Below are 25887 nucleotides of genomic sequence, written 5' to 3'. Positions count from 1 at the left end.
CACACATATCTATATGTATACACAAATCTCTAACAGAGATTTGATATAGATAAAAATAATAAACATGAAACTAAAAACAAAAGAAAAATCTAATAAAAACACGCGTTCCAATCGGAACTCTATTCGCTTTTAGTCTTAACAACTACTCCATTTAATACAATACCACTACCAACTTCAACAATTCCAATAAATAACGAACCAAAAATCGCCAAACAATAGTTGGAAATTGATACCCCAATGTCTAGCCAAGAACCTTCAGTACGAACCATATAGAAAAACCAGAGTGACAATAAATCACAAACGGATATAAGTAGCGAAGTAACACTGTATTTTTCAAATCCTAATCTCAAGTTGATCAGTCCTAAACCGGTTGATAGCAATGCATATGGGATAATCAATTTCAACATTAATAAGGCACCCATAGGGAAAGGATCGAATATTGGCAATAATCTATAAACTGAGTCTAATGAAAATGATGAGATCGACGATACATTACCAGTACCAAAGAATGATATTTGTAAGTTGAAAAATCCAACAAGAGAAATTCTCAATAACGTCAAAGATGAATGCTTTGCTTGGGATTCTAATACAATCCATAGATACAACATCATTGTGTATAAAACATAGAAATATCCCTCAAAAGATATACTCAATATTGTAAATGTAGGCGCAAAGGTAAGGAATATAATCAAAAATCTGACCCTATAATCAGAGTTGGAGTTTTTAGCATGAATGATACTTGGTAAAATAAGTGATGTAACTAAAACAAGCCATCCAATGTATTGTGCATCCTTTGGCAAACCACTACGTTTTGTTAATGATATGACAGCTTTTGCAGTTGAATACATGGAAATGAAAATAAGTAATATTTGAAAAATTATTGTACCTCTTGTAACCTTTGACATTTCCCTACGTAAAAATGTAAAGGATACTATACCAACAATGGCCATGATTAATCCCGATGAAATAATCATATTTATATTCTCAACTTTAACTGGGTTTTGAATAGGGAAAATTGATAATCCTAAACATGTGAAGCACCATAGAATGGAAAGAGATAAGTTTTTCAAATTCCATTTTTTGCCAAATATTAGAATTGGATATCCAATAGACATTAGCACATAGATGATACTGAAAATTTCACGATTCTCAAATCCAATTGCAATTGACTCAAAGAACGCAATGATAAAGACAAAAATAATGCACGTTGTAAGTGTTGACAAACCTTGGAAGAATAAGTTAAACCCTTTGATTAGATCATGTCTGAATTTGTAGATTTCATACCATAAGAATACAGGAAATAAAAGATAGAAATGATAGTTCAGTGGTAGCTTTTGTAAATAGAGGAAGTAAGAAGTGCTTGAGCCAATTGACAAGAACAAAAATTTAGAGAAAATACCTGCTTTCCCTTTTTTTTCAACAGAGTCACTAGGAATAATAAACATCTGTAAGAAAGACGTATATGAATATACAATCCAACCAACAAATCCAAGAGTAACAATAGTACGAATCAACACCCAGTTATATTTTTGTAGATAATCCAAGCCCTCGAGAATCGCACTGTTAAATTCTTCAATGCGTTGAATAGCAACAACTTCTAAACTGGGATCATCGCCCATCTTCTCAATTAATTCAGAAATCTCTTGTTTATACCGATCGATTGGTTTAACTTCGAATTTCTTAAATCCTTTAAATGAAAACTGATTCTCTTTAACCTCTTGTAGTTTAACGAGATATTGTTCTAACAATGTCATCGAATTATAATAAAGTCCCTTGATTTTGTTGCTCTCCATATCATCAATAAAGTCCAATGGCAATTCACCTACACTATTTACAGGATAATTAGCTCCAATCAAGTAGCTCATCAAAAGGGAAATATCTGCTTGTTTAACATCATGCCTCTTAATATGATCAAGCCCCCAGTTCTCCATTTCTTTTCTTTCAAACACATCATTGAGATACTCATTTGAAGACGGATCAATATAGACAGGTTTCCTACAACCTTTACCCCAGCAAATGAGCGGTGTTCTGGTATTATTTGGATGACCATCACCATGAGAACCAAAATCTGACATTCCATGATCAGCAGTAAACACAAATGCAGTTTCTTCATCGTTGAAAAATTCGTTGACTCTTTTAACCAATTTTTCAATCTCCGAGTCGGTATATCGAATATTATCATAATATTCACTTGAATATGGTCTATATGAGTGTCCACTTGTATCCGTACCGAGTAAATGAAGAAAGAACACATTACCTTCCTGTCTAATTTCTTCATTCAAATGCTCATCGTTGGTCGAATTGTCAAATAATTGATACAAATGGTCAAAAACAAACCTATCTAATTCAATACTCGACTGAGTGAAATCTTCAAATTCATGACCATACATCCAAGTATCAATCTTCCCAGGAGTTGCGCCATGTTTAAACATTGGTAAAATATCAGGAGATCCAAATGAATAAGTATGAGTTGATTGATTGAAGAATGAATCAAAATCAACAGGATTTTCCTTCCATCCTTTAGTCACAGCACTAACGTCTTCGTAAAATCCGGCTATCATTGCCACATGGCCGGGACGTGATTCTGTCGGCATTCTAGTGTGTGACAATCCGTAAGTACCTTCATTCAATATAATGCTTCTAAGATATGGTGCCAAATACTCTTCTTTTCCACTGCTTGGATTGTATATCTTACCCAGAGTTTTATCTGCACGCTGTCCATCGCCAACAATCAAAAACAGCCTCTTTGCTGGTGCGACATCGGTTGACCTATGTTGATCCATACCATGAACCAATGGTGACACGAAATAAATGTCGAAAATTGACCATAAGTACACCAAATGAAACACTACGCCAACACCTAAAAGTATGTTTCTCTTCGAAACCTTATACGACGACATATCCCCTCCTCTCTAGCTCTCGGTAGTCAATGGCTGTTACTATGTCTTGGGCGTAGACCTTTCTCCAACAACAGTTTAGCCAGTAAACAAGACCACGTCGGTGGAATTCTCTTGCCTCGCTAAAATGCCCCCACAATTTGAACTCTGAGAATTTGTATAAAAAGAACGTGTCCCCCCCCCCCCCTGCAAGAGCCACTCATGACCTACAACTTGACAACATACTTATGAATTCAATTGTATTTTAGCAGAGATCTCTATACAATCTATACAATGGTTTCCGAAACGTTTACTCAAAAGGTATGTATAGAGAAACTTTTCTTGTTTTCGTTATCACTATTAGGGATTTGAATACTAACACCCGGTCCCAACATTTTTTCACTTTTACAGGCAGAAGCCGTCTCTAACTTACCAACCAGACCTACTGATAATGAGCTGTTAGAGTTATATGGCTTATATAAGCAAGCAACTGTTGGTGATAACAACACTGAGAAACCAGGTATGTTTGACTTCAAGGGTAAATACAAGTGGGAACATTGGGAAAAATTAAAGGGTACGCCACAAGAAGAAGCTGAGCAAAAGTATATTGCATTAGTTGATGAATTGCTTGCAAAATACTCTTCTTAAATATATATTAACTAACTAGCTAGGTAAATTAAAACTATAGAACTTTAGGTTTATCTTCTTTTAATAATTTGCCAATTCTATGATAAAAATCGTACATCATGTAGAATGGCAATAATGTGGTTGGGACATATAATGAAAATAGATTTATCAGTGAGCCTGTAGATAAACCATGGGTGGGACCTTCGCTCAAGATGTAAATGAGACAGACCAATGACGTAAAGCCTGCATTAAATCCATATAACAGGAACATTGGCCATGAGTGTACACTGTAACCTGTTTTATTATTCTTGAAGTAGTCCATAATCCCATAAATAAAAAAAGGTAACTGAAATATTAACTCCCAAACAACAAATATTTGAATCCAAAGTGGTTTTTCAATGGCAATGAAATCTTGGTTCTGCTTTATATGAAATTCACTCAGTTTACGTTGGATTGATAATTGATATTCATGAGGAATCACGAATGTTGAATCCATCAGTAGAGTAATTGGTGTGTGAATTACAAAGTAATAGAAATATACTGCATCCCAATTCATGATCCTGTTGGCTATAAGGTCCTATAACGGTGGTATGTCTTTTCCTTAAAAAGGTTCATCTAACTCTATCGAGTAGCCGAATTATTTAATCGACTAAACCATTGGCAAGGACGCATCTATATAATTTTCCAACAAAAAAAGAGTCCAAAAAATTTAATGCCACTTGCCAGAATTGAACTAGCGACCTCCGCATTACAAGTGCGACGCTCTACCACTAAGCTAAAGAGGCATTTTACATTGTGAAAGTGTTGCTGGTGGTGCATACTTTAGAATCTGATTATTGCTTATTTATATCTTATATATTTTTATACGTTAATTCTCTGAGAACATATATGGAATGTCCTCTGTTTAAATAGTAATTCTTTAATTTAAAAATAGCATTTTGAGGGATTTAATTATCTTCTAGAACTTCTGTTTAACCTTCTACAATCTTCTTCAACCTTCTATATGATTACCCGATGAGGAAATAGAGAGATAGTCCTTTGTCTGATCTCTTACACATTGGTGTTTATTTCCCTTTTTTGTTGAAGATAGATTTACAAAGGTATGTGGTTTTATGAAAAAAATGAATTTTATGTAACTTTTTCTCAATTTTTAAATAAAAAATGAATGTTTAAGATCAAATTTTCGAACATTGCAAATATGAGTATGTTGATTAGCTTATAAAGAAAATGTTGCCACGTATTAATTCTACTTTCAATAAATTATATAAACCCTACAGATTGAACTCTTATTGAGAAAATCATTATAAAATATCTTATTGAAGACAAACTAAGTAACAGGAAACATCCTGATATGTATAGAAGTTTCAGTTGTTTTGCCAGTTATATATACATAAAGAAACTTGTCTTGCTAACTTACAGAGTGTGAATATAACCGCATGAATTGGGGAAAAGCTAAGTCCTCGTTTTGTTAACTAGCCAAATTTGGCGTGGGTAACCTTATTAATATTGACAATGGCACTTGTTGTTAGATTGGTTAATGTTTTAGTCATTTATCTCTGCAGAGTTAGTTCAATATTATTCAAAAAGGGATTATGCTTGTTGATATTTTGTTGAAAAAGAAAATTAAGACATTCACAAATATAGGGAGTGTCATAGTTTTAGCTGGCCCAAAAAGGTAACCAGGTCTAAAAAGGCGAGTTATTAAAACTAAAAAGTTACAATTTCCTACCTCATATAGTTATGTCTTTATTTTTTTGGTTAATTTCTTTTGGATGCATTGCTTTATATAAGTTTTTTTTCGTAAAAGTTCTGCATGCAACTTTGGCAATAAACTTTTCAAAGTATAACTAACGCGTGTTAAAATGCTTAAGAAATACATGTTCCATGTTGAAGTTATATTTAATTTGATATTTGACTAAGTAAAAACAGCTTTATTTTATCCTAAATAATCATGGTAAAGACTAAAAGCGAGATTAGCATCACCACATACTGTTGTTTTTTTCAGCGTAATGGATAATGGTCACAAACATCATAAACTATTATTAATGTTTAGTCAGGTCTATTTTGTTTGATCATAAAACCCAGAACTGCCATTTATACTGTGCCATCTTGCTAATTGCTATTGTGAAGTTGTGGTTTCTTATTTGTTTTCAATATAACAAGTTGATTTACTAACTATGTAAACGTGCTTCACTCCAGATGGAGCTCAAGATGTTATGGATTACAAAAAGGGTGTAAAAAATAATGCTTGGGAAAGAGCTTTTCTATTAGAATCAATGATATGCAATTGACTTTTAGAGTAAAGCTCAGTTACCCTTTACGTTGGAATGTTTGGCAGTATATACAATCAATTGCCAAGTATTCACAACAATGAAAGAGAGAGAGAGAGAGAGAAAGAGAAAGAGAGAGTGCGTATGTGTGTGTGCAGTTTTACTAAAATCTACTTATAATACTTTGTCAGACAGATATTCTCACAAGAGAGCAGTAGGTGTATAAGTCAAAATTGACAATCTCTAAGGGCCGATATTAGCTAATAATTATTCTGTGTGTTGACAGGGAAATAGACTCTTAAGTTGAAACATTTGGGGTTTCCTTAACTCACAACCCAAATGATACGTCTAAAAGATAGAATTTTCGAGTATCGGATGGGATGGTTACATTTTGGTTTAGTGACAAATATTTTTTAGCCGCACTATTTAATCATGTTGCAACTGATAAATGGGTTACCTTATATATATTTATTTTGCATATACACTAGGTAGAATAGAGAAAATACAACATTTGTTGAATTTGTTTCGTTGTAGCCTTTCCTATACAATAGAAAAGAAGTTGGCTTCTGTATTTGTCAAAAAAGTTAGAGTACTCAGAACCAGAATAGACAAAGCAAGAAACCAACAATATGCTATGTTAGAATAGGCAGACAACACCTATAGTTAATGGGACACGACATACATATGTGTAAATTATGCGCCTTACACAAACTTGAGTAAAACGCTCTCAGTACAATCGCTGTCTAATTTAGTAATTATGATAATCATAGCAAAGTATTCTTGGTAATAACTTGATAATTGGCGTTCATTTAAAGTGCTCCAGGCTTTATCACAGAGTAGCGAGTTGACCCATGAGATGCCGTCTTATCAAAACAGAGTCCCGGATAACCTCCACAGTGTGAAACAGGAAAAAAACTGAAAAAAATGTATCTTTTCATATTTCAATGAATAGCAATATCTCATGACGGCATTGATATCCAGTGTGCATTAACTTCCCGCAATGAAGTTTCTATAAACTGTTCCCCAAATACCCATATCCATCTCGGGTTTTGGAGTTTCTGTTTGTCTCCAAAGGGAAAGTAAAAATACACTGTAGTGGAAGAGTTGGTCACTATGTTTCCTCACAGGGCCTCAGTATACCAGCACTGAAAAGAGTCACCTCAAAACAAACTCAATTCCGCATGTCCACAGTTTTCGCATAATGAAGGCCAGTTGCAGATGCACGTGGTCAGATAATACACATACTGCATTCTACACGGTGTTTACTTGGACAAGCTACAAAACAAGCTTTTCGTATAATGAGTATTAAAAAAAAGAGTATATTGGATGACGTCCCAGTTGTCACTCAACGGAATGCTCTAGAGATACAGTTTGTGTAACGTGAAGGGTTGGAAAACACAGAAGGGACATACAAATAATCAATTCCTTAAACTGATGCATTAATAGGACAATTAGAAGCGACACATTACACGCCAGAGTACAAGGGGCAATCCACCAGTAGATGATCTTCAGCAAATAAGGTGCAAGTTTGCAGCCGGAAAGTTTAAATGGGTAAACATCAACGTTGCCAAATAGAGATGGCGACCGTTTTTTGTTCTCGCAACCTCGTTTTTGGACTAGCCAGAAAGTGTAAAACTGGCCTCCTAAGCCTCGCCTCCTTGGAAAGCTTAAACGTTGTTTCTAGCAAGTAAGGGAAATGAAGTGATGCGCGCTTTTCTTCATTAGAGTGAGATTTTCCAATTCTGATAAGGTATTCTTGGTAAAAAGTGAAGTTGAAGAAGAGGTAAATAGATAAACAGGGGAAGATGTAAACAAACAAAACATTGGTGAGGGATGGTTCACATATGTGCATCCTGTAAATCCATGTGCCACAATACGACCAAGACGGGGCCGTGCATTTGCCCGAGTTTAGAAGGAGCTGATCAGTCAAATGTAGGCAAACAAGTATACAATATTTTGGCAGTGTTGCATACGTATACACTCTAAACCAAGTCGCACACCTTCCATCAAAGCATTTACAGTGTTCATGCATAAACCAATCAGTAACTGCCTGAGATCGGCGACGTGATATAAGGTTGCTCGCATGTACTTAGATGCTTGTGAGTGTGTCTTGCCTTGTTGGTGGTGGAGACAAGGGCAAGGCGGTCGATGCAGGTAAGCGTGGGTGATGCTGAAAATAACCCAGTTACATCATCGTATCCTTGTCATCAAATGAAGTACGTGTCTCTTATCTGCGATGGCCGGTAAATTTGAGGTTGGAATTTACATTATTACGATTCCAACCATTGTTATGAACTACCAACGGTTATTTTGCGATCGACAGGGTAGAGCGCATTTGAGTTGGCGAGTATGAATCGGAAGAAGGTTGTATTTTTTAGCCTAGTACCGTAAATTAACAGTGCATCTTGTATCGGTTGATATCGAGCTACGTTCCATATGTGTGTAACTTTTCTTCTCGTTTCTTGTACATGAAAAACTGACGATCCCAATAAATATCTGACGTGTCTATATTTTATTAAACAGTCCAACGTGTTACGTGACATGCCATCTGGAGGAGGGGTGACGATGCACACCATTTCAACTATCACTGCTACGAGAGACGCAAAATGTATGTGGTAGCCTACGCTCCATGGGTCAACTTGTAGTTGTATATTGTTACACCGGAAGTACTGACGGTAACGAAAAAACGGCAAAGACAAGGACAAGGACTACAACAGAGACAACCAGCTCACTACACGGGATATCCCAGCAACGTCACTTCACAGTATTCAATATTGTTTTCTATCATTAATCGTCTCTATAACACTCCACTCGACTTTGACCCGTTCCATATCCCCTTCTCCAATGGTATAATTGTACCTCTTCTATCCTATAGCTGTAATACGTAAACGGATACATTCCTCTTGCGCCTCCTCCAGGTTTTTCCTTCCCTCCCCTCCCCGCGGTTACTGGCAAACGTTACATTCGGGTGGCCTGATACTTTGTCCTCTTTAGTTCCCCACAGCCGTATCTGTGCTAGTGTGCGCGACCGCTATAACAAAAACGTGTGCACATGCGCCACCAACCTTCCACCCTCCTTCTTCCTCCGCGGCCGGCTTCCGGAGATGCAGGAACCATGCAGGGATCGGCCACAACAACAGCGAGACCAGCCTGCGGGCCTTCGTACACGCTAGTGCGTGTTTGCCCGGCACTGTAGGTGAGACCCCCCCTAATCTGCAAGTGTACCCGAGCCAATCCATGCAGGCCGACAGTCGCTCCTTCCCCATTGGGCGTGGCGCAGACGCAGGTTCAAATAAACTTCCATTTTTTGACCGTATAGAATGGCCATTACTCTATAAGTGGAAAAGGCTTTGGGGGAGGAAAAACTTATATGCACCAAAACAGAGAAACATGATATTTCCAAATCAGTAGAATGTCCACTGTGGTAGACATAACGGTCGTTGCACGGTCCCTTCTTATCCGAGTCACCAAGAGGGGAGATATGGAACAAAGGGGTGCAGGGATTCGATGGCGGGCGAGGGGGCGGGAGAGAATGGCCACGTCCACATCTACGTTCACACTCAAAAGCACCGGCACCAACACGTCTGTCTTTACAAATACAAACACGTCTAGGAATGTCCTAACGATGGGGTCACGGAGAAACCCATCGAGTACAGGAACGTAAAACAGGCCATATGGAAACTCTATAAGACGATCCATCGAGTCTGGCTGAAATGGATGTTTACAAGAGCCATGATGACCATAGACACATCAAAGGTGTAGCTACTAACGAACCTTCTCATGCTTGCTAGTGATGGTGCTAGTGGTAGTGCACAGAGGTGCCATAGCTTTCCATTTCTCAGTGTACAGATCTCAAGTCAAGTCCATATAGAGTCCATGCTTAATAATAAGCATTATGCACGCACTTGAAAAATCATTCTCGAAATTGCCACTGCGCATCAACTCAATTGTGGTTTTTTTTTTACAAACAGTGCATGAAGTTAGTTCCAAGGTAATGCAACATCGGTGCAATACCTACATGCAGAAAGATATTAAATTTGCAGGTGCATCGGTGCATAAGCATATATAAAAACACAGGCACTCCCCCCTTCCTCTCCTTCTCTTCGTCATCCTCCACATGTCTATACCGGCGGCTGGTCTATTTGTCTATTGACTCTCAGTCTTCCTCTTCTGACGTGTCTCTAACTCCTGTCTGCTATATCTTGTGTGGGTATTGCATTCTGTAGTCTTTAGTTTGCCGGTATTTTATTTCACCAGACAAACTCTACAAAGAAGAATCAGAATCAAAAAAAAACATAATATTTTTATACTGATAAAAGTATGATTAAAGTAGTAGAAGACCAGAATCAGAATTACCACCAGTTCCCACAGCAGCACCACCAGCAACAACTTCCTCCTCCACTGTCATCCATACCACCTCCTCCACAACAACAAAGACTGTCTCCTAGCATTTATCAGCTACAGCAACAGATTGATCAAATCCCAGCTTCGTCTCCAATGCTGCCTCTCCAACACAACCAACAGTACCTCTTTTCGCAAGCACAGGCCCAAGTTTCAACTCCTAGAGGCTCTCCAATATCATACTCGTCGATTAATGGCCCACATCCTTACCAGGCTCAGCTACAAAATTCGGCTTACCTATACTACAATAACCAGAGACTCGTTTCTCCCCCCTACTATCCACAGCAAGCCAGCAATTACCAATTGAGTGATGAATATTTCTATCAAAGCCAATTATATCAACAGAGGCTTATGCAACAACAACAACAACAACAACAACAACAACAGCAGCAATATGTGGCTCAGGCAGCTCAGTATCAGCAACAATATTACATACAACAACCTAATTACATCCAGAAGAGGAAATACAAGCTTTGGACCGAAGAAGAAGACCGGCTCTTAATAGATCTGAAGAAAAATAAACTCTTCAGCTGGAAAGAGATTGCGTTGAGGTTCACTGATAGAACCTTGCATGCATGCCAGTTCAGATGGAGGAAGATAAGTCCCTACATTACCGAGCATGGCTCCATTGAAATCGATAGGCATATTCTAGAAAATGGAAGCGAGAATGAAACAGAAAGTGACAATGATAACGACAATAGCAACGAACTTAATAACGATACTACATATGCTGAAGGAGACGAAGGAGACGAGCACGAAGAAAATAACGATGAACTCCAAGACGAGGAATCATCTGAGGTCTATGACGCATCGTTCGGTACTTCTTCCAGCTCCATCGAGGTCGAATCCGATAGACGCCAATACAAGATAAAAGATATTCTCAATTAGATGCTTTTTTTACACATTGCAGTTTAAAATTTACACTTTGCTAATCTAGAAAAAAAAACAAAAACAATTCCTATAAACAAGACCCCCCATAATTATTTCATTGGCTTTCTCCTTTTTACCTCTTTCTTTCTCTCACTTCTTTTCTCTTACCTTTTTTCAAGTCACTCCTTTTATTACATACCTTATATAATGAACGTATGTATGCACAATATAGAAATACATATCTAAACAACCAATATTTCCCGAAATGTCATATATGTATGTATAGCATTTTTTTTTCGAGAACTTCCAATTTTTTTTTTCAGGCTTCTGTGCGTCAAAGAACCGCCCCTTTACATCAAAAGGATTCTTCTGCTCGTTAAATGCATGAGACGCTTATTCAGCATGCATGGTATTCATGCGTGATGAATAATATATACTATAAACCCCACACACAAAGACTTTTATATCTGAGGAATCCTTACGGAGACTACAATATTAAAAAATTGGATGACGCTTGGATCGATCCAGATTCCAATGGAATGCCAAGAACTGCATGCTGATCTAAGCATACATGGTCTGCAGTTTACCATTATAGTCTTAAATTATTTAGAAGAGAATAACCTCAGATTCTTCAAGAAGATACTTTGCATATTCCCGGAAGTACTTTCTATTTGAATACTATAGGATATGCACTAGCTAATTCCATTTATAAATGCAATAGAGTGAAAAGCCTTGTTTCTCAATAAATTACCGAGGCTTTTGAGTTAATTATTCTTGCAAACAACAATGTAACATATTTCTAGTGTGCTGCACCCAACAAATTTCTAGACTCTCCTTCCATGTAGAAATATAGTAATTGCCGATTGTTTAGACAGCAAAAACAATCTTAGACTTGCTTCCTCTATAGCTCTAGTATAGCCGATGTTTCTTCTAGTAATTTTATTCGACGATCACGCATTTTCTACCTCTATTGATCTATTGTCTTGTTACGGGATGCATCATTGCATCCCTAAGATTTGGACATGCGTAGGTGGCTTTAACTGATCCTAAAATTACACCCCTTTGGGATCCTGAAGTTCCTGGAATATACATGGATTGCCGTTGGTTAGCAGATCTTTTTTTTTCATCCAATATGGATCAACCCCTTTAAAATAACACAGAATCAGCTCTCCCTGCCAAGAGATTTCAAAGCATCCTGTGGTTTCTTAATTGGAAAAGCAGCATTTCTTAGCGTGGAAGGAGTCACAGGTTAGGGCTTTCATGAGTAACAACTGTCACAGGCAGCCAGTGCCTACTCCACTCTGTGTCTAGCAGATCATTGCATATCCATGGAGTGTACTGAAGAATATTGAAGGCTAACTATCCTTCCCCAAATCATAGGTACAATTACAATCTTTAGAACTTCATGTTCTCTCCAAATAGATTGATCTCAGTTCCTTTCCGGTTCAATCATTGTTATTTTAAAAGAGTATAGATATAATAAAAACTACCAAGAACAAGTTGAAAATGTGGTCACCTTTTCGGAAAAATCAGAGTTCGACTGCTTTGATGCAAATAGATGGCCTTATGTTACGACCGGATCCGGTAGATAGCTACTACACCGGATCGATACCAGCCCTATTTTTGACCCTTCTTTTAGTGCGTATGTGTCTGCGCCATGAAGATGCACATGCACTTGAGAACTAAGCGGAAAATAGGTTTTAATGGTTTGTGAATTTTCACCCAGTATCTTCACAACGGTTTTATGGAGCAGCCGTTACCTACATTAAGTTTTGGAAGTTAATTTAAGCTGATGTTCTTTTCAATTTTATCTTAAACATTTTAAAGATATGAATGTATTACTTTATAAATAAATAAGGGTTGATAAAGAGGAAAAAAAACGTTACTAAATTTATCAACTTTACAAACGTAATGGCTACTTGATTGGAATTTTAGATATAAGGGGTGTTCTTTGTGCGTTAGAATAATAGGAGTTGGAGTGCTTCATTTTATGTTTTCTCTGATTAATAAACAAACCAGGCTTATTTCTTTGGCTCTTCTTCTTCCAATTCAGGTTCTGGTAATTTGAATTCAGCTGGTGTTGAATCAATACCTGGACCTGTTTGGTCATAAACAGATGAACCAACAGTAAAGTTCCTCCATGCTTGAGTCAATTCTAATGGTTCGTAAACAATTCTTCTCTTTTCGGCATCATACCTGACTTCGGTATAACCGGTGGTTGGGAAATCTTTTCTCAATGGGTGTCCTTCGAAACCATAGTCGGTCATAATTCTTCTTAAATCAGGGTGTCCTTCAAAGAAAATACCGTACATATCGTAAGTTTCTCTTTCTAGCCAGTTGTTACCTGGGAATAACGGAACCAAAGATGGAACTGGTCTAACTTCTGATGTGTAAGTCTTAATTCTAATACGGGAGTTGAATCTAACTGATAGAAAATCGTAAATAACATCAAACCTGTTAGTTCTTTCCGGGAAATCAGCAGCGGTCTGATTCATACATGCCTTGAATTGTGATGATGTATGGTCTCTCAAGAAAGTAGCCAATGGAACTAAAGCGGAGGGTGCACAATATAGTACAAGTTCATCTTTCCAAACACTGAATTGTTGGACATATTTTGGCATACAACCCATAATATAAGTACCAAATTTGTGCAATTCTGCAGTCTGCTCCTTGTATTTTTCCTTTGGATTATAGATTGGGGCTTCAATTTCCTTGAAGTCAGGTCTTGGTAAATCCCTTGGATTTGGTAGGTCTGCAACAGTTTGTTCAACCTTTGTTGCAGCTGAAAATCTGGTAGCAGTTGTAGCAATACTTCTAAATTGTCTAGATGCGACGGACACAAGTCTTTTAGTCAGCATTGTGGTATTGGTGTTGTAATGTCTCCTATTGCAAAGTAAACAACGCTTCCAATCTATATAGATTCTTATTGGTAGCTGTTCAATTCATGTTCAACCTTTTCGAGGGGGGTGAATAAAAATTAATGACACAATAACTTTATTGGCAGAATTTTAAATTCTTTTTTGTGGTGATTTTATCTTTGATAAAACTACTACATGACTGCCAAACATTGTCATCATCCTTGATATTTCTAGTAATGTGGATAGTCGTGAAGGGTTTAATAGATGCCATTATCTTTTCTTTCCATGTAATGTCCCATTACTAGTTTTCTTGGGTAATAATTTGACGAAGGAAGATTATAGACTAAAGTTTTTACATAATTACATACCATCAAGTCCCAAATCCTCCCATGCTTGCCTCACGGAGACCGAAAGCATACGAATATCACGATGATGATCATCCAAATTCACTTCACAGAGCTTTGTAACTCTCTTTTTAAATGAGACAACCAAAGATGTTTTAAACAAACACATTCCTAATAATGTTTTCAATGCTTGTTTCTTTAAAGTGAAATCTTTGTTTTGCAATGCATAAGTTAGACAAATTTCCATAACTGTATCGACGTACCCCTTCATAAATACTCTTCCATTTTCCTCGGCAATAACATTGCAAACAATTTTCAAAACAGACAAAATAACCCTGTTATCGTCACACGTTTGTACTATCTGTATTAATTTAGGAAGTAATGATTCCAAATGGGAAGCATACATTTCTTCTGGTACAAATGTTAAGATCAAAGGGACAATGTAGTCCATTTGAGTGCTTGAAAGTTCATCCTTTTTAGATAGAATAAACTCCAGAATTTTTTGCTTCCAAATAGCCCGAATAGTTAAATTGGATACAGCTAACTTATTTTTACTTCTTACCATCATCAGGCTGGGCTTCTCCTTTTTGAATGCTAACAAAAGCTGAGGTCCTATATCTAATCCATTATTAAACGATACTTCATCAACATCCTTCTTTTCTCTCAAAGCATCTTGCATTTCTGGAATCGGGTTGAAAATGATTGATACTGCCTTTGTTGCTTTTCTAAAGTTCAAGGTGGTCAACATTCTTACAAACTTTTCGGTTGCATGTTCATCACATTTCATGATTAGTCCATATAGGGCCCACAATTGCAATTCCTCGATGTCACCATCAACAACCCCAAAAATAGAATCCAAGTCACCTAACGAAAGATACTTGTTAAATATAACTGATACTCCAACTAAAATTTCAAGTCTTGTCAGGGGAAGAACTTCATTGTTGACGATATACATCGATAGATGTTTCCCCAAAAGAACCATATCGACTCTGGACTTAAGTTCAATAGAAACATCCAAACCCTGTATCATAGAAAGTAAAATCGGAATATGTGTAATTTTGATGTTCCCTTCGTCAAGGGAAAATCTACGATAAAAGTTTTCAGCATTTTGGATATCAGAGAAATCAGCAATAACCCTGGGAAATAGTCCAGAAAAAAAAGTCATACTTTCAAGAACTAACTTCTCTGCTTCATCGTGCTTCATACCGGCGATCAAACGACGAGAAACTGAAGCTAAATAATCTACTTGATAAACGCTCAGTTCAGCCCCCCTGTTTAGAGCAAATCGAAACAGCACTGGAAGTAGTCTCATTGTAAGATTTACCGTATCATGATCCATTGATAAAGCATTGGTTAAAGAAGTGATTGATTGTAAGATGACATTCTCAGGAACACCATATGTTGCAGTGTCAGGGTTATCGACAGATAAAAATTCACTTAATTTAATAATCACGGATTCAGCCAAAGAGGGTGTTTGGGATAATTTGATTAAGTAGCTAACTAATGTTAATTTCTGAGTAAGAGTGTAGTCTGTTTTGCCAATAATATTTAGTAAGCGATCAAGTACTTGGTGGTTGACGATATCCTCAAGTCTGTTACATTTTGCAAGCTTGGCAATCGCCAGAAGTAGTTCGCTTTCAATGACCTTGTTGGAATCAATAGCATCTTTTGCTCCATTCTCGATCAATAATTCACCTAATTTGGTAATCAGAATGGCAGCTTCTTCATCGAATAAACCAATTTCCAAGCCACTCGTACTATCTTGCAATCGTGGAGATAAAATTAAAATCACCGTTAATTGGATAGCAAGTGCTCTTAATGTGGTTTCCAGACCAGAAGATGATAAAGAAGCTTGAAGCAGTGCTAAAATTTGGTCACGCCAAGGCAGCAAATGTTTGACAAACTTGATATTAGATGTGTAATAAGACAAAGCAACCAAAACAAGCCTCTTACTTCTTATTTGATCAGTTGGCTGTTCTTCACTGAATAGATTACTTAATGTTTTATCCAAGATATCATCATTTCCCTCATTCAAAGAATTTTCTGTCGGCAAAGAAATGATAGCCAAAGTTAAATACGATTGTAAAAACCGACGATTTCTCTCAGTGATCAACAAGCTAGAGGATAAATCATCATAAATCAACAATTTAGAATCATGGTCTAGTTTATTTGCTAAATGCTTAACTGCGATTAGGTTAGAATGGAAAATTTGGTCAGTATCATTCGATGATTTTTCATAATAAGAAAGAATCGAAGGAATAGATACCAACTGTGCTAACTCTTGATTCATAATTGTATATTTTAAGGTATTCCACAACTGTAAAATGTGCTCCCTTATTGTCGACTCTGAATAATACTGAGAAACAGTTGAGATTGTCGTTAAAATATCCAGTTTAACTTGAGTTAACGTCGCAGTATTATACTTCTCTATTAAATTTGGAAACAATTCCTCCGCATACAAGTCATTAGAAGCTAATGAAGTATTTAGTGAGTTTTTCAAAGAGTAAATCATTGTTTCCTGAGCTTCTGTAGAAGACTTAAACGATATTGGATAATATCTAAACATCGTGTCAAACAAAGGTTGTGTAAAGTTGGTAATGTCCAAACATTTCGAAATTGATTGTAAAATTTGGAATATCAATAACAAGTTACTAGGATCCTTTTCATTTTCGGAAACATGCAAGAAGCACTCGATCATTTTATTGTTTGAGTAAGAGCTCTGCGGGAATGAACTATTCAGATGGCTGACTATTTTTAAAGCCATCTCACGAATGGATTGAGGATGCTCCTTTGGATTGTAGTTTTCAATAAGTTTTTCCAAAACACAGTTTACATTTTCATTGTTAAAGAACTTCATAGAAACCAAAGAGAAAATGGAGGATAAGACAAACTTAACAACAGGTCTATCCAATAACTTCGAGTATAAAAATGCCATTAAAACGTCAATGTCTTTAGGGTAAAGTTTGCTCGATGATATCTTACACAAAATTTGTGATAGCAGCTTAAAAGTAGAAACCCTGATATCATCATTGGTCGACGTGATATAAAGCTGCAGTGCTTGAATAAAAGCAAGTAATGTTAATGAATTATCTTGCAACAGTTTTACTATTTCGTCCACCGACCTTTCTTGAGCAGATGTATCTGTTGAAGCTATAAACTCGTTGATAAGCTCTTTGTGAGTAGACATAATGGATGGGACTGCACGGCTTAGAGTCTCTTCTTGCTAGTTTTCACGAGATCCAGTAATGGATCCTTTTAGTCATCAATTTCAGATTGAATAAATGATGAAAATTATGTTTGTATTTTTCGCTTGAAAATAATGGCATAAACTACAGTGCTATGTTTAGCTACGTAACACATGCTGACACAATGTACGGTTTTTGAGATACATGTTGCTATAACGTATCGTCTCCCTACGCAGTAGTGAGCCATTCCAACAAAAGGTAAATCTAAAATACAAAACAATAACATATATATATAAAATCGACGGATAGCTTTAATAAATCATCACCTCCTGGTAATCTTCAAAAGGGTTAGCAAAATTGGATGATCTTTTAACTTTTATTCTTCTTACCAAAGGAGAAAAAACCTTTCTTCTTTTCAACAGTTTCAGTTTTTGCTGTTGGGGTGTAGACACCTTGCTCAACATATTGTTGGGTCGGCCTGTTATTCGTATATATAGGTTGGCCATATTCATCATATTGGACTTGGTTGGCATTTTGCGCACCATTACCAAGTTGGAAATCATCTCTAACTCTCCAACCAACAATATGAGACTCCAGCTGTTCATGATAGATTGGATCACCAGTGATTGCGTATTCAAAACTTCTGATGGTATCTAGAGGTCTCTCATCTCTAGCCCTTGTAGGATTAGAAATGTCTGGATTGGTAATTTGCTGGCCAAAAATATCAGTCAGAACACCGTTACCAATAGAAGACGTTCTGTTGTGAGTGTTCATTTCTTCGAAAGGTTGAGCATCATTAACGGCAGATAAAATTGGATCGTGAAGGTTTTGAGAACGTGTCTTCATTTTCTTTTCGTCCTCCGCCGTCAACTTGGTGTCATATTCTTTAGACTTAGACTCTTCTTTTTTCTTGCCAAATAAACCCATGTTCTTTTACTCCTGGTGTGTGTTGTTACACTTTCTTTACCACTTTCCACCAGTATAAACAACCCTACTCTGAATCAACAAGAAACACACACAACTTTTCCTCTAAACTCGGAGCGAATTCCAGAATTTCTTCTTCGCTACACGATACACTACAAAGCCTTTTTTTTTTCTTTCTTATTGTTTCTTTTAAACCAACAATTGGACATGCAATCTAATGTTAAAAGAAAACAGATACTGTTTGAGGGAGTCAATTGCAGACACTATCATACGTGTCTCTTTACCTTACAATTTTGTTCTTGCCAGCATAATAAAATGGTAGTATCCTTTAAAAAGCCACATTCGAGTAGCATCGACGCGTACGATCTAGCCAATCTATTTTTGTATCTTCTCTTTTCTTGGCTTTCTCTAATTGATAGTTTTCTCTACGCATTTTTTGGAAAACACCGAGTCTGGACATTGAACCGCTACGGTTCTAGTTCATAATATGTAATTTTGGAATCGATAGTCATGTAAAGCTCGAATTTAACTCGCTTTATTATTGTAGCAGTAAAAGCAAACCTCTTTGGTCTTTCTAAAAATTAGTCCACACAATAGTAAGGTTTTCAGACAATGCCTTTTTTCCCCCAGTGATCTTATGTACTTCGATTATACTCGTATGAAAGTCCTTTTTGTATTTCAATAATACTACGGGCAGCACCTAGTGTTAATGAAAAGCTTCTTTTTTTTTGTTCTAATTATGTTGCCTCCAGACAATGTTTGGTTCCCAAAAGTCCTCCCCCCAAAAGCGGTAATTTTGTTTTTTTGTTTATAGTTTGCCGGTTAGGGTAATATAATTACTACTATAAATGTTCCACCTTCATAAATAGGCCCTTCAGTGGGTTTTTGTATCAGTAGTTTGATAGAGATGTCAAAATAAGGCACACTGAAACGGAGTGGATCATTAGTTTTGCTTCTTGCCTTTAACATTTCATCAAGTTAACTTTCTTACCCTCCATCCATTTTCTATCCGGTGCTTTATTTGCTGGTTTATTTTTAGTTGTGGCATCACCAGCGGATAATTGGTTACTCAGATACCGTTGAAACGAATATAAATTGTTGATAGGATAACATACCAGTCTGTTGTTTAGTGATTTCCAAGAATAATGCTATCCAATAGTAGACAATCATATGAGGGAAATTATATTTCTCAACGGTTAAATGAATGCAAAGAAGGTGCTGTGAGTTATAGGTCTAATCCTGAACTGGGAAAGGAGCAGATACAACCCATATATCACTCATACTTGCCACCAATTCCAGGGATCGGAAACCATCAGGTTTATCAGAATACGGGAAATGTCTTCAATGGAAGTTATGTTTCTGCACAAGATACATTGATGTCCCACAATTCTGTATCCTCGAAAGCAACGACGATGTCAATCCCAAAAATCGATAAACATATGACTGTGAATGCAAATTCGAATCGATTTAGCACAGGATTAGAACAAAATCAGGAGTTACCAGAAAATGATTTTATTAAAAGACAACCAAGGTCTCCAGTTAAGACATGCTACCATCAAGACAATACATACAGTAGTATAAATACATCACGATTTTCAATTCATTCTTTCGAACAAACATCTGTCACAAACATTTCTACAAATAAAGTAGTGTTAATCAACGATATGCCATATCCAGTGGAATTGCATTTTCCAGCCAAAATTTCAGACAGGAAAAAAAGTTTTCAAGGTCGGGAACTGTCATCCAGCATACCTAAAAATCGATTTGACTCTTCAATTGATAATACGTATTCTCAAGAAGTGTCATCTTGTTCAATTATTGGAAATGAAATAGTTGAATGCGATACCAAAACAAACAATTATGACCATCCCCACGAATATGATAACGTGATTCAAGTCATCGACTCCTACATCGAGTGAATATAAACTTCTTTAGGTTTATTACAGTTGTCATTACTTCTACTATTTATAACAATAGGTGGACATTCCCACATACACGCACACTTAAATATCCCAAAATTAGCTTGCATTACTCAGCAATTGTAGCTAGCTCGCCTCTATCGTTGGTATCATAAGAAGAAATACTTGATTGATCATTTTCTGGTTCAACACCTGGTTTTCTGTTGTACAAGGTAATAGTTCGATCATCCAGGTGAATACGCTCAATTCTTTGATTTCCCACTGCATTCTTTATAACAAGTTTCTTCCACAAATGTTGTCTCGTGGGATCGCAATTTGAATCAACGTCACTAATTGCACTTAGGTTAGAGTCATTTGAATGTAGTGAAAGCATCGTCGAAAATCTCTGCTTTCGTGGATTTGGCTGAAAAGTATTAGCGGCTTCAAAATCATAATCTTCAGGTATCTGATTGACTTCTTCTAAGGCAGAGGAATTTTCCCATATATGGCCATCACTATAACAAGAACTTTCAATATCAGCTGATAACTGATGGTATTTAACAGATTTGTGTCTCTGGAATTTTTGTGATGGCACATGTTTTATGGATATATCAGATGTGGTCGATTTGAAAGTAAGGTTCGAATCATTACGGTTCAACATACTTAAGAGTTCTTTTGATAGATTTGAGTGACTGATTTCAAATTCATTTTCTTTAACTTCTTCAATACTGATATCTGCACTTGAATCATACTCAATATTTTTGTTTATATCGTTTCCTTCTTCTTCTGAATCTGTCAATTCTAATCTAGAAGGTGGCTCATACCTGTACCCCCCCTCAGATTTTATAGTTTCTGTATTCTCTTTTGGATCTTCTTCTGAGTCTGTGAGTTCTAATCCCGATGGCTCTTTATATTCATATTCTTCAAATGCTTCCCCCTCTATATTATTGCCATAGATAGATCGATTGCCTGGGTCGCACAAATTCTCATTGTCGACTTCGTCATGACTATATGAAATTCCTGTAATCTCTAAGCCATTGGGAGCTACTTCATTGTCTTCGTCATTGAGTTCCAACCCTGGTGGAGAACCGGTTTGTTCTAAGCCAAATAAATCTCTATTGAATAATTCATCTGTTTCATCATCCTCATCAAAGTCAATATAATTGTAATCTTCATTCAAAAGCTCGCTGTTTTCATCTGTCCCCAAGAACTCTTTTATTCTTAATCGTTCAATCTTTTCTGCATTTTTTGCATTTTCTTTTTGCATTTGCTCTTTAGATTTGTAAAACTTGACCGAAGATGTCCTATTTCGCAGGAAGGAAAACTGTGACTTGAAAGAATCTTTTGAATGTACCGAGCAGCTTTCACTTGAACCAGCATGCGAATTTGATTGACTGGCTAAAGTTGTAGAAGAGATACCTTCGTCTATCACAGTAAGATTGCCATTATCAATGGCAAGATCATTTTCTGTTGAGAGCGTACAAGGTGAAGGAAAAGGGTTATTCGGAGGTTTCAAAGTAGATCCATTCACCGATAAGCTCAACTTATCAAATGTTCTACTTTTGCACGGTGTTGAAGGTGTAGATACTAACATCGGCTTGTCAAACCTTTCAACCTTTCTGCTTTCAATAAAAGACCTTGGACTGGAATCGTTGGACCAATCATGAACATAAGTACCTCTTATAGTTCCAGGAGGAACCCAATCATCAGAAACAAAAGTTTCTGCCGTCGAAAAAGTTGGAGTGGATAACGTATGGTCATATTCAAGTGAAAATGATGTCTTTTTAGGAGACGAAGATGCTTTCGAACTTCCTTTGGTTGATATTGAGGGATTTCTATAAACGCCTGCTTGTGTAGAGTTGGGTGTGCTTGGAAGATTCTTTGTATATGCAGGGGGCACAAAATCTTTTACTTCGTCAGCATAATTATTAAGAAAGAGCTCTTTCGACTCATGGGATGGTAATAAGCTCCCGAGAGACCTTTTTTTCTTGGGGATCTTCCATTTTATGTCCACAGGTTTATAATTTGGGTCTTCTTTGAAACTATTGTTTGATACGTTGGTGCTTCTAGTGTTTTTATCTTCTTTTTTCTCTTGAAACATTCGTAAATCCGTAAAGGAGCTTTTGTTCTTAAGGAAATTTTTGATGGTATGGAATTTCTGCTTAGGGGATGTCTTATGTGGGGTCATATTTGGATGGTCCTTAATAATCTGGATTTTTGATGCTGGTCGGAACCCTGCATCATTGGACATTCTTTACTTAATACTGAAACTTGAATATTTTTATATTCCCAAAGATTATAAACCTGTTTTTTGAATTGTCAAAAAAGCTAAACTCCGACAACAGATAAAAATTGGTGTGCTTCAAGAAAGCCTTGTTACTCTGAAAATATGCTTTCAAATGTGAGGTTCTTATATAACTTATCGGCTTAATCAATTTCCACTTGTAAAAAGAGTTTGGAAGTTGAAAATAGAGATGCCCCTCTCTTCAAGGCACAGCCACGCCATGTTCCTCACCGAATATCGCCAAGCCGCTACTTTTTTTTTTTACCTTTTAAGTGGCTGGTTTTGGTTCCGTTTTATCTAGGAAGTTAGTCTCAAGCAACCTTTCAGGCGTACAGTAAAATGTATAGATTAAATTATGAACAAACAATTTGGCAAGGGGAGGAGAAATACAAAACAGAAATAGAAAATGATATTTATCATAATTATAATTATCTACTAGTAAATTTAAGAAACCAATAAGGGTTCTAAGGAACAACATTATTTCTTCTTTAACATGATTTGGTAACCACCTGAGCTTAATTTCTCATTACGTTCTAAGATTGAGTTGACCTTGTCTGTTAAGTCTCGTACAATTTCAGACATACCATCTTCCTTCTTTTCAAATACAATCAACTTGTTGCCTTTAGCATTGAACTTCAAATGTGCTCTGATCTCTTCACGGTAAATTAAACCACCAAGAATACTACTGACTTTTTCTTCTGCAAGTTCAAACCTGGATGCCAATTTTGCTACTGAGTAGTTCTTTACAATGCCACCGTTAACGTAAACCCATGTCTTCAATGCTTCTGTCTTACAAGTTTCAGTTAACATTTGATTCAATAATTCTGCACCTGATTTGCCCTCAACATGTGTGGAAGATAAACCTGGCATCATACCCCATACTCTTAAACCGGTGAGGATTTCCGATGCCTTTTTCCAATTAAACCTAACTAATTCATCATAAGCGTCAAAGACAAAGTCTCTGGTTTCTTCAGCTGGTCCTTGGAAGTACTGCCTTTCGGTATAGTCAAGAATACGCTTGAATGATCTAGAAACGGCCTTCTTTCCACTTTGCGATGAAGCCTGTGCCTCTGCATTTGCTGCATTAATAGCACCTGTGGTGGAGCCCTGATAAGAATGCAATGCCATTGATGGAACTTCAACAAATAACGAGGAAATGTAGTAAACGACATCAACTAACTCAATATTAACATGCATATGGAAGGGCACAAACTTACCTTTTTCATTAGAGCTTGGATCTGAGCTGTTACTTGAATTAGAGAAGTAGATCTTACCTTGTCCTAATAAATCCCTAGTATGTGGGCTGGTAACAACTTCATTCAAAATAGTTTGTGCTTCTTCAATCAAACCAGCACGGAATGCGGCCAAACCTAATTGAACAATAGCACGATTAAATAAAACTTGAACACCTGGTTCAGATGTATGGATTGTAGCTTGAACATGGGTCAAGTGAAGGATATCACGTGCACGGAAAAACTGTGAAGAAGCTGCATAGTAGTATGCTTGCATCAATGCAGCACGTTTTCTGGAAATAGATGAAGAAATACCAGTAGAATACTGATACAAATGAGAACATAAAGAATCTATTAATGAATTAGTCTGTTCATTGGAAGATTCTGCAGACTCACTGGATATTTTTGGAACAAATTCGTATATCTCTTCGACTAAGGAATTCCAAACGTTTAATTCAGAGAGAACAATCAATTGAACAGGTTTGAAGTATATAGACTCTAGCCTCTTGAGTACAATACGACACAACTGATCACCTTCAAGGTCTCCGTAATTCGAAGGTGAGATGATTTGTGTTAGATAGATCTGTGTTCTGACAATTGTTTTGTAGAGCTTGGCTTCATCCTTTAGAACGGCAATGTATTCAGAAGAGTTAGGATCAATGTATAATAAATGAGTAGTAAATTCGTCTGCCAATCTCTCAACATGTGAAGCAACTGAACCAACAACCAAATGCTTACCTTCAGAATTTGCAGGTGGTGTTTTGGTGATATCATCATTAGTTGGCGCACTTTCAGTGACAACAAAAGACTTATCATTATCTAAAACATCCAACAAGTCATTGATGTTTTGACAAGCCAAGTTCCATTGACCAGTTGGCATGTAATCATCCTTAGTGTGTAGTTCATATCTTAAGGAGATGATCAGATTAAGAAGGACAATCTTTTCATATGTCATTTGCGCAACTTGGAGTAATTGACTTAATTTAGAGAGCTGTTCATTGATGTCAACACCTTTCTTACCTCTGGTTTCAAGAATAGATTGAACAATTGAGAACAAGTTAGCATGAGTAATTGAAAGTTCTTTTTCAGAATCTAAATCATCTGCAACCAATTGTGGTTCATTGCTACCCGCTTCGTAAGCTTCTGGATCTTTTCTGTAGATGTCGAGTTGGTCGACATAGATCTTCGCTTCTTTCTTAACCTTTTGTTTTAAAATGTTTAGACTCTTAGATTCGCTTGCACTCAATTTCTTTGTAGATTCAGGTGCTGCTGAAGAATCGTTTTTGATTGCATCCTCTAAAATAGCAAGCGCTTTAATAAAAGATCTTGGAATTGGGATATGATACTGGTTATGTTTGTAAGAAAGTTTGTATAGTTTATCAAATTCATCGGCAAGGCGAACCCATTCCTCAACCATTGATAAGTTCTCAATTTTGTCTGTCAAATCAGCCAATTCATCAAGGTATTTCTCCTTTGCAGACTTAACAACCTTCTTTTCGTTTTCTTCATCGTCGGAATCGTTGGTACTGCCTTTCAAAAAATCACTTTTCAAGAAGTAGTTTCTACCCTTTGGTGCAACATCAGAATCAGAATCGGAGTCAGAATCTGCACTCCAATCTTCATCAGACTCTTCTTCTTCACTGGATTCAGCTTCTGCAGAGCTCGATTTTAGAAATGCAGAAGCCTGTGGTTTTGGTGCTTCTTCCTCTGATTCAGACATTGTTTCCTCACCACTATCACTTTCATCATCCCCTGTAATTAGGATGCTCTTTTCCAGTTTTTGCTTTTGCTCTAAGTAACGTTCATCATCAGAATAGTAGAGGGTATCTTCGTCCGAAGATGATTCCGAATCATAGGAGGTATAGAAAAAAGATGACATCGTAATATATAGATGCACTAACTTTGACGATGTTCTATTAGATCCTTGATGAGCTGGTTGATTAAGAGGAACAAAATATTGGCCCTTTCAATATATCACTTCAAGGTATCTGTTGTCGAAGACGCAAATTTCTTCACGCTGGAAAACGGAAACATGAAAAATTTTGAAAAAAAAAAACACTTATACTAGGACATCTGTGCACCACACGTACAAATACGTAGTACTATGTACAATGCACC

General features: G+C 36.7%; 10 protein-coding genes and 1 non-coding gene across 11 annotated transcripts; 3 read left to right on the top strand and 8 right to left on the bottom strand.

The window, feature by feature from the left end:
- Positions 1-119: 119 nt before the first annotated feature.
- Positions 120-2900, bottom strand: C5L36_0A03350 (uncharacterized protein; the record flags this gene model as incomplete). The annotated part of the gene is made up of 1 exon (XM_029463351.1): positions 120-2900. The coding sequence occupies one exon, from the start codon at positions 2898-2900 to the stop codon at positions 120-122; it is 2781 nt and encodes a 926-aa protein (XP_029319211.1).
- Positions 2901-3170: 270 nt separating this feature from the next.
- Positions 3171-3524, top strand: C5L36_0A03340 (uncharacterized protein; the record flags this gene model as incomplete). Its single annotated transcript, XM_029463350.1, has 2 exons — positions 3171-3197; positions 3288-3524. The coding sequence occupies 2 exons, from the start codon at positions 3171-3173 to the stop codon at positions 3522-3524; spliced, it is 264 nt and encodes an 87-aa protein (XP_029319210.1).
- A 34-nt stretch (positions 3525-3558) lies between these two features.
- On the bottom strand, positions 3559-4059 carry C5L36_0A03330 (uncharacterized protein; the record flags this gene model as incomplete). The annotated part of the gene is made up of 1 exon (XM_029463349.1): positions 3559-4059. The coding sequence occupies one exon, from the start codon at positions 4057-4059 to the stop codon at positions 3559-3561; it is 501 nt and encodes a 166-aa protein (XP_029319209.1).
- Positions 4060-4216: 157 nt separating this feature from the next.
- On the bottom strand, positions 4217-4288 carry C5L36_0Atrna1T. Its single transcript has one exon. It is a non-coding gene; the product is annotated as a tRNA-Thr (tRNA).
- A 5805-nt stretch (positions 4289-10093) lies between these two features.
- Positions 10094-11062, top strand: C5L36_0A03320 (uncharacterized protein; the record flags this gene model as incomplete). The annotated part of the gene is made up of 1 exon (XM_029463348.1): positions 10094-11062. The coding sequence occupies one exon, from the start codon at positions 10094-10096 to the stop codon at positions 11060-11062; it is 969 nt and encodes a 322-aa protein (XP_029319208.1).
- Positions 11063-13065: 2003 nt separating this feature from the next.
- C5L36_0A03310 (uncharacterized protein) lies at positions 13066-13902 on the bottom strand (the record flags this gene model as incomplete). Its single annotated transcript, XM_029463347.1, has 1 exon — positions 13066-13902. One exon carries the CDS (start codon positions 13900-13902, stop codon positions 13066-13068), a length of 837 nt encoding a protein of 278 aa, XP_029319207.1.
- Positions 13903-14262: 360 nt separating this feature from the next.
- Positions 14263-17433, bottom strand: C5L36_0A03300 (uncharacterized protein; the record flags this gene model as incomplete). Its single annotated transcript, XM_029463346.1, has 1 exon — positions 14263-17433. One exon carries the CDS (start codon positions 17431-17433, stop codon positions 14263-14265), a length of 3171 nt encoding a protein of 1056 aa, XP_029319206.1.
- Positions 17434-17800: 367 nt separating this feature from the next.
- C5L36_0A03290 (uncharacterized protein) lies at positions 17801-18358 on the bottom strand (the record flags this gene model as incomplete). The annotated part of the gene is made up of 1 exon (XM_029463345.1): positions 17801-18358. The coding sequence occupies one exon, from the start codon at positions 18356-18358 to the stop codon at positions 17801-17803; it is 558 nt and encodes a 185-aa protein (XP_029319205.1).
- A 1142-nt stretch (positions 18359-19500) lies between these two features.
- Positions 19501-20274, top strand: C5L36_0A03285 (uncharacterized protein; the record flags this gene model as incomplete). Its single annotated transcript, XM_029463344.1, has 1 exon — positions 19501-20274. One exon carries the CDS (start codon positions 19501-19503, stop codon positions 20272-20274), a length of 774 nt encoding a protein of 257 aa, XP_029319204.1.
- A 109-nt stretch (positions 20275-20383) lies between these two features.
- Positions 20384-22504, bottom strand: C5L36_0A03280 (uncharacterized protein; the record flags this gene model as incomplete). Its single annotated transcript, XM_029463343.1, has 1 exon — positions 20384-22504. One exon carries the CDS (start codon positions 22502-22504, stop codon positions 20384-20386), a length of 2121 nt encoding a protein of 706 aa, XP_029319203.1.
- A 510-nt stretch (positions 22505-23014) lies between these two features.
- C5L36_0A03270 (uncharacterized protein) lies at positions 23015-25648 on the bottom strand (the record flags this gene model as incomplete). The annotated part of the gene is made up of 1 exon (XM_029463342.1): positions 23015-25648. The coding sequence occupies one exon, from the start codon at positions 25646-25648 to the stop codon at positions 23015-23017; it is 2634 nt and encodes an 877-aa protein (XP_029319202.1).
- Positions 25649-25887: the final 239 nt, after the last annotated feature.

This window comes from Pichia kudriavzevii, chromosome 1 (genome assembly GCF_003054445.1).
Source record: "Pichia kudriavzevii chromosome 1, complete sequence".
NCBI lineage: Eukaryota > Fungi > Ascomycota > Pichiomycetes > Pichiales > Pichiaceae > Pichia > Pichia kudriavzevii.
This window is presented reverse-complemented; position numbering and strand designations above follow the sequence as displayed.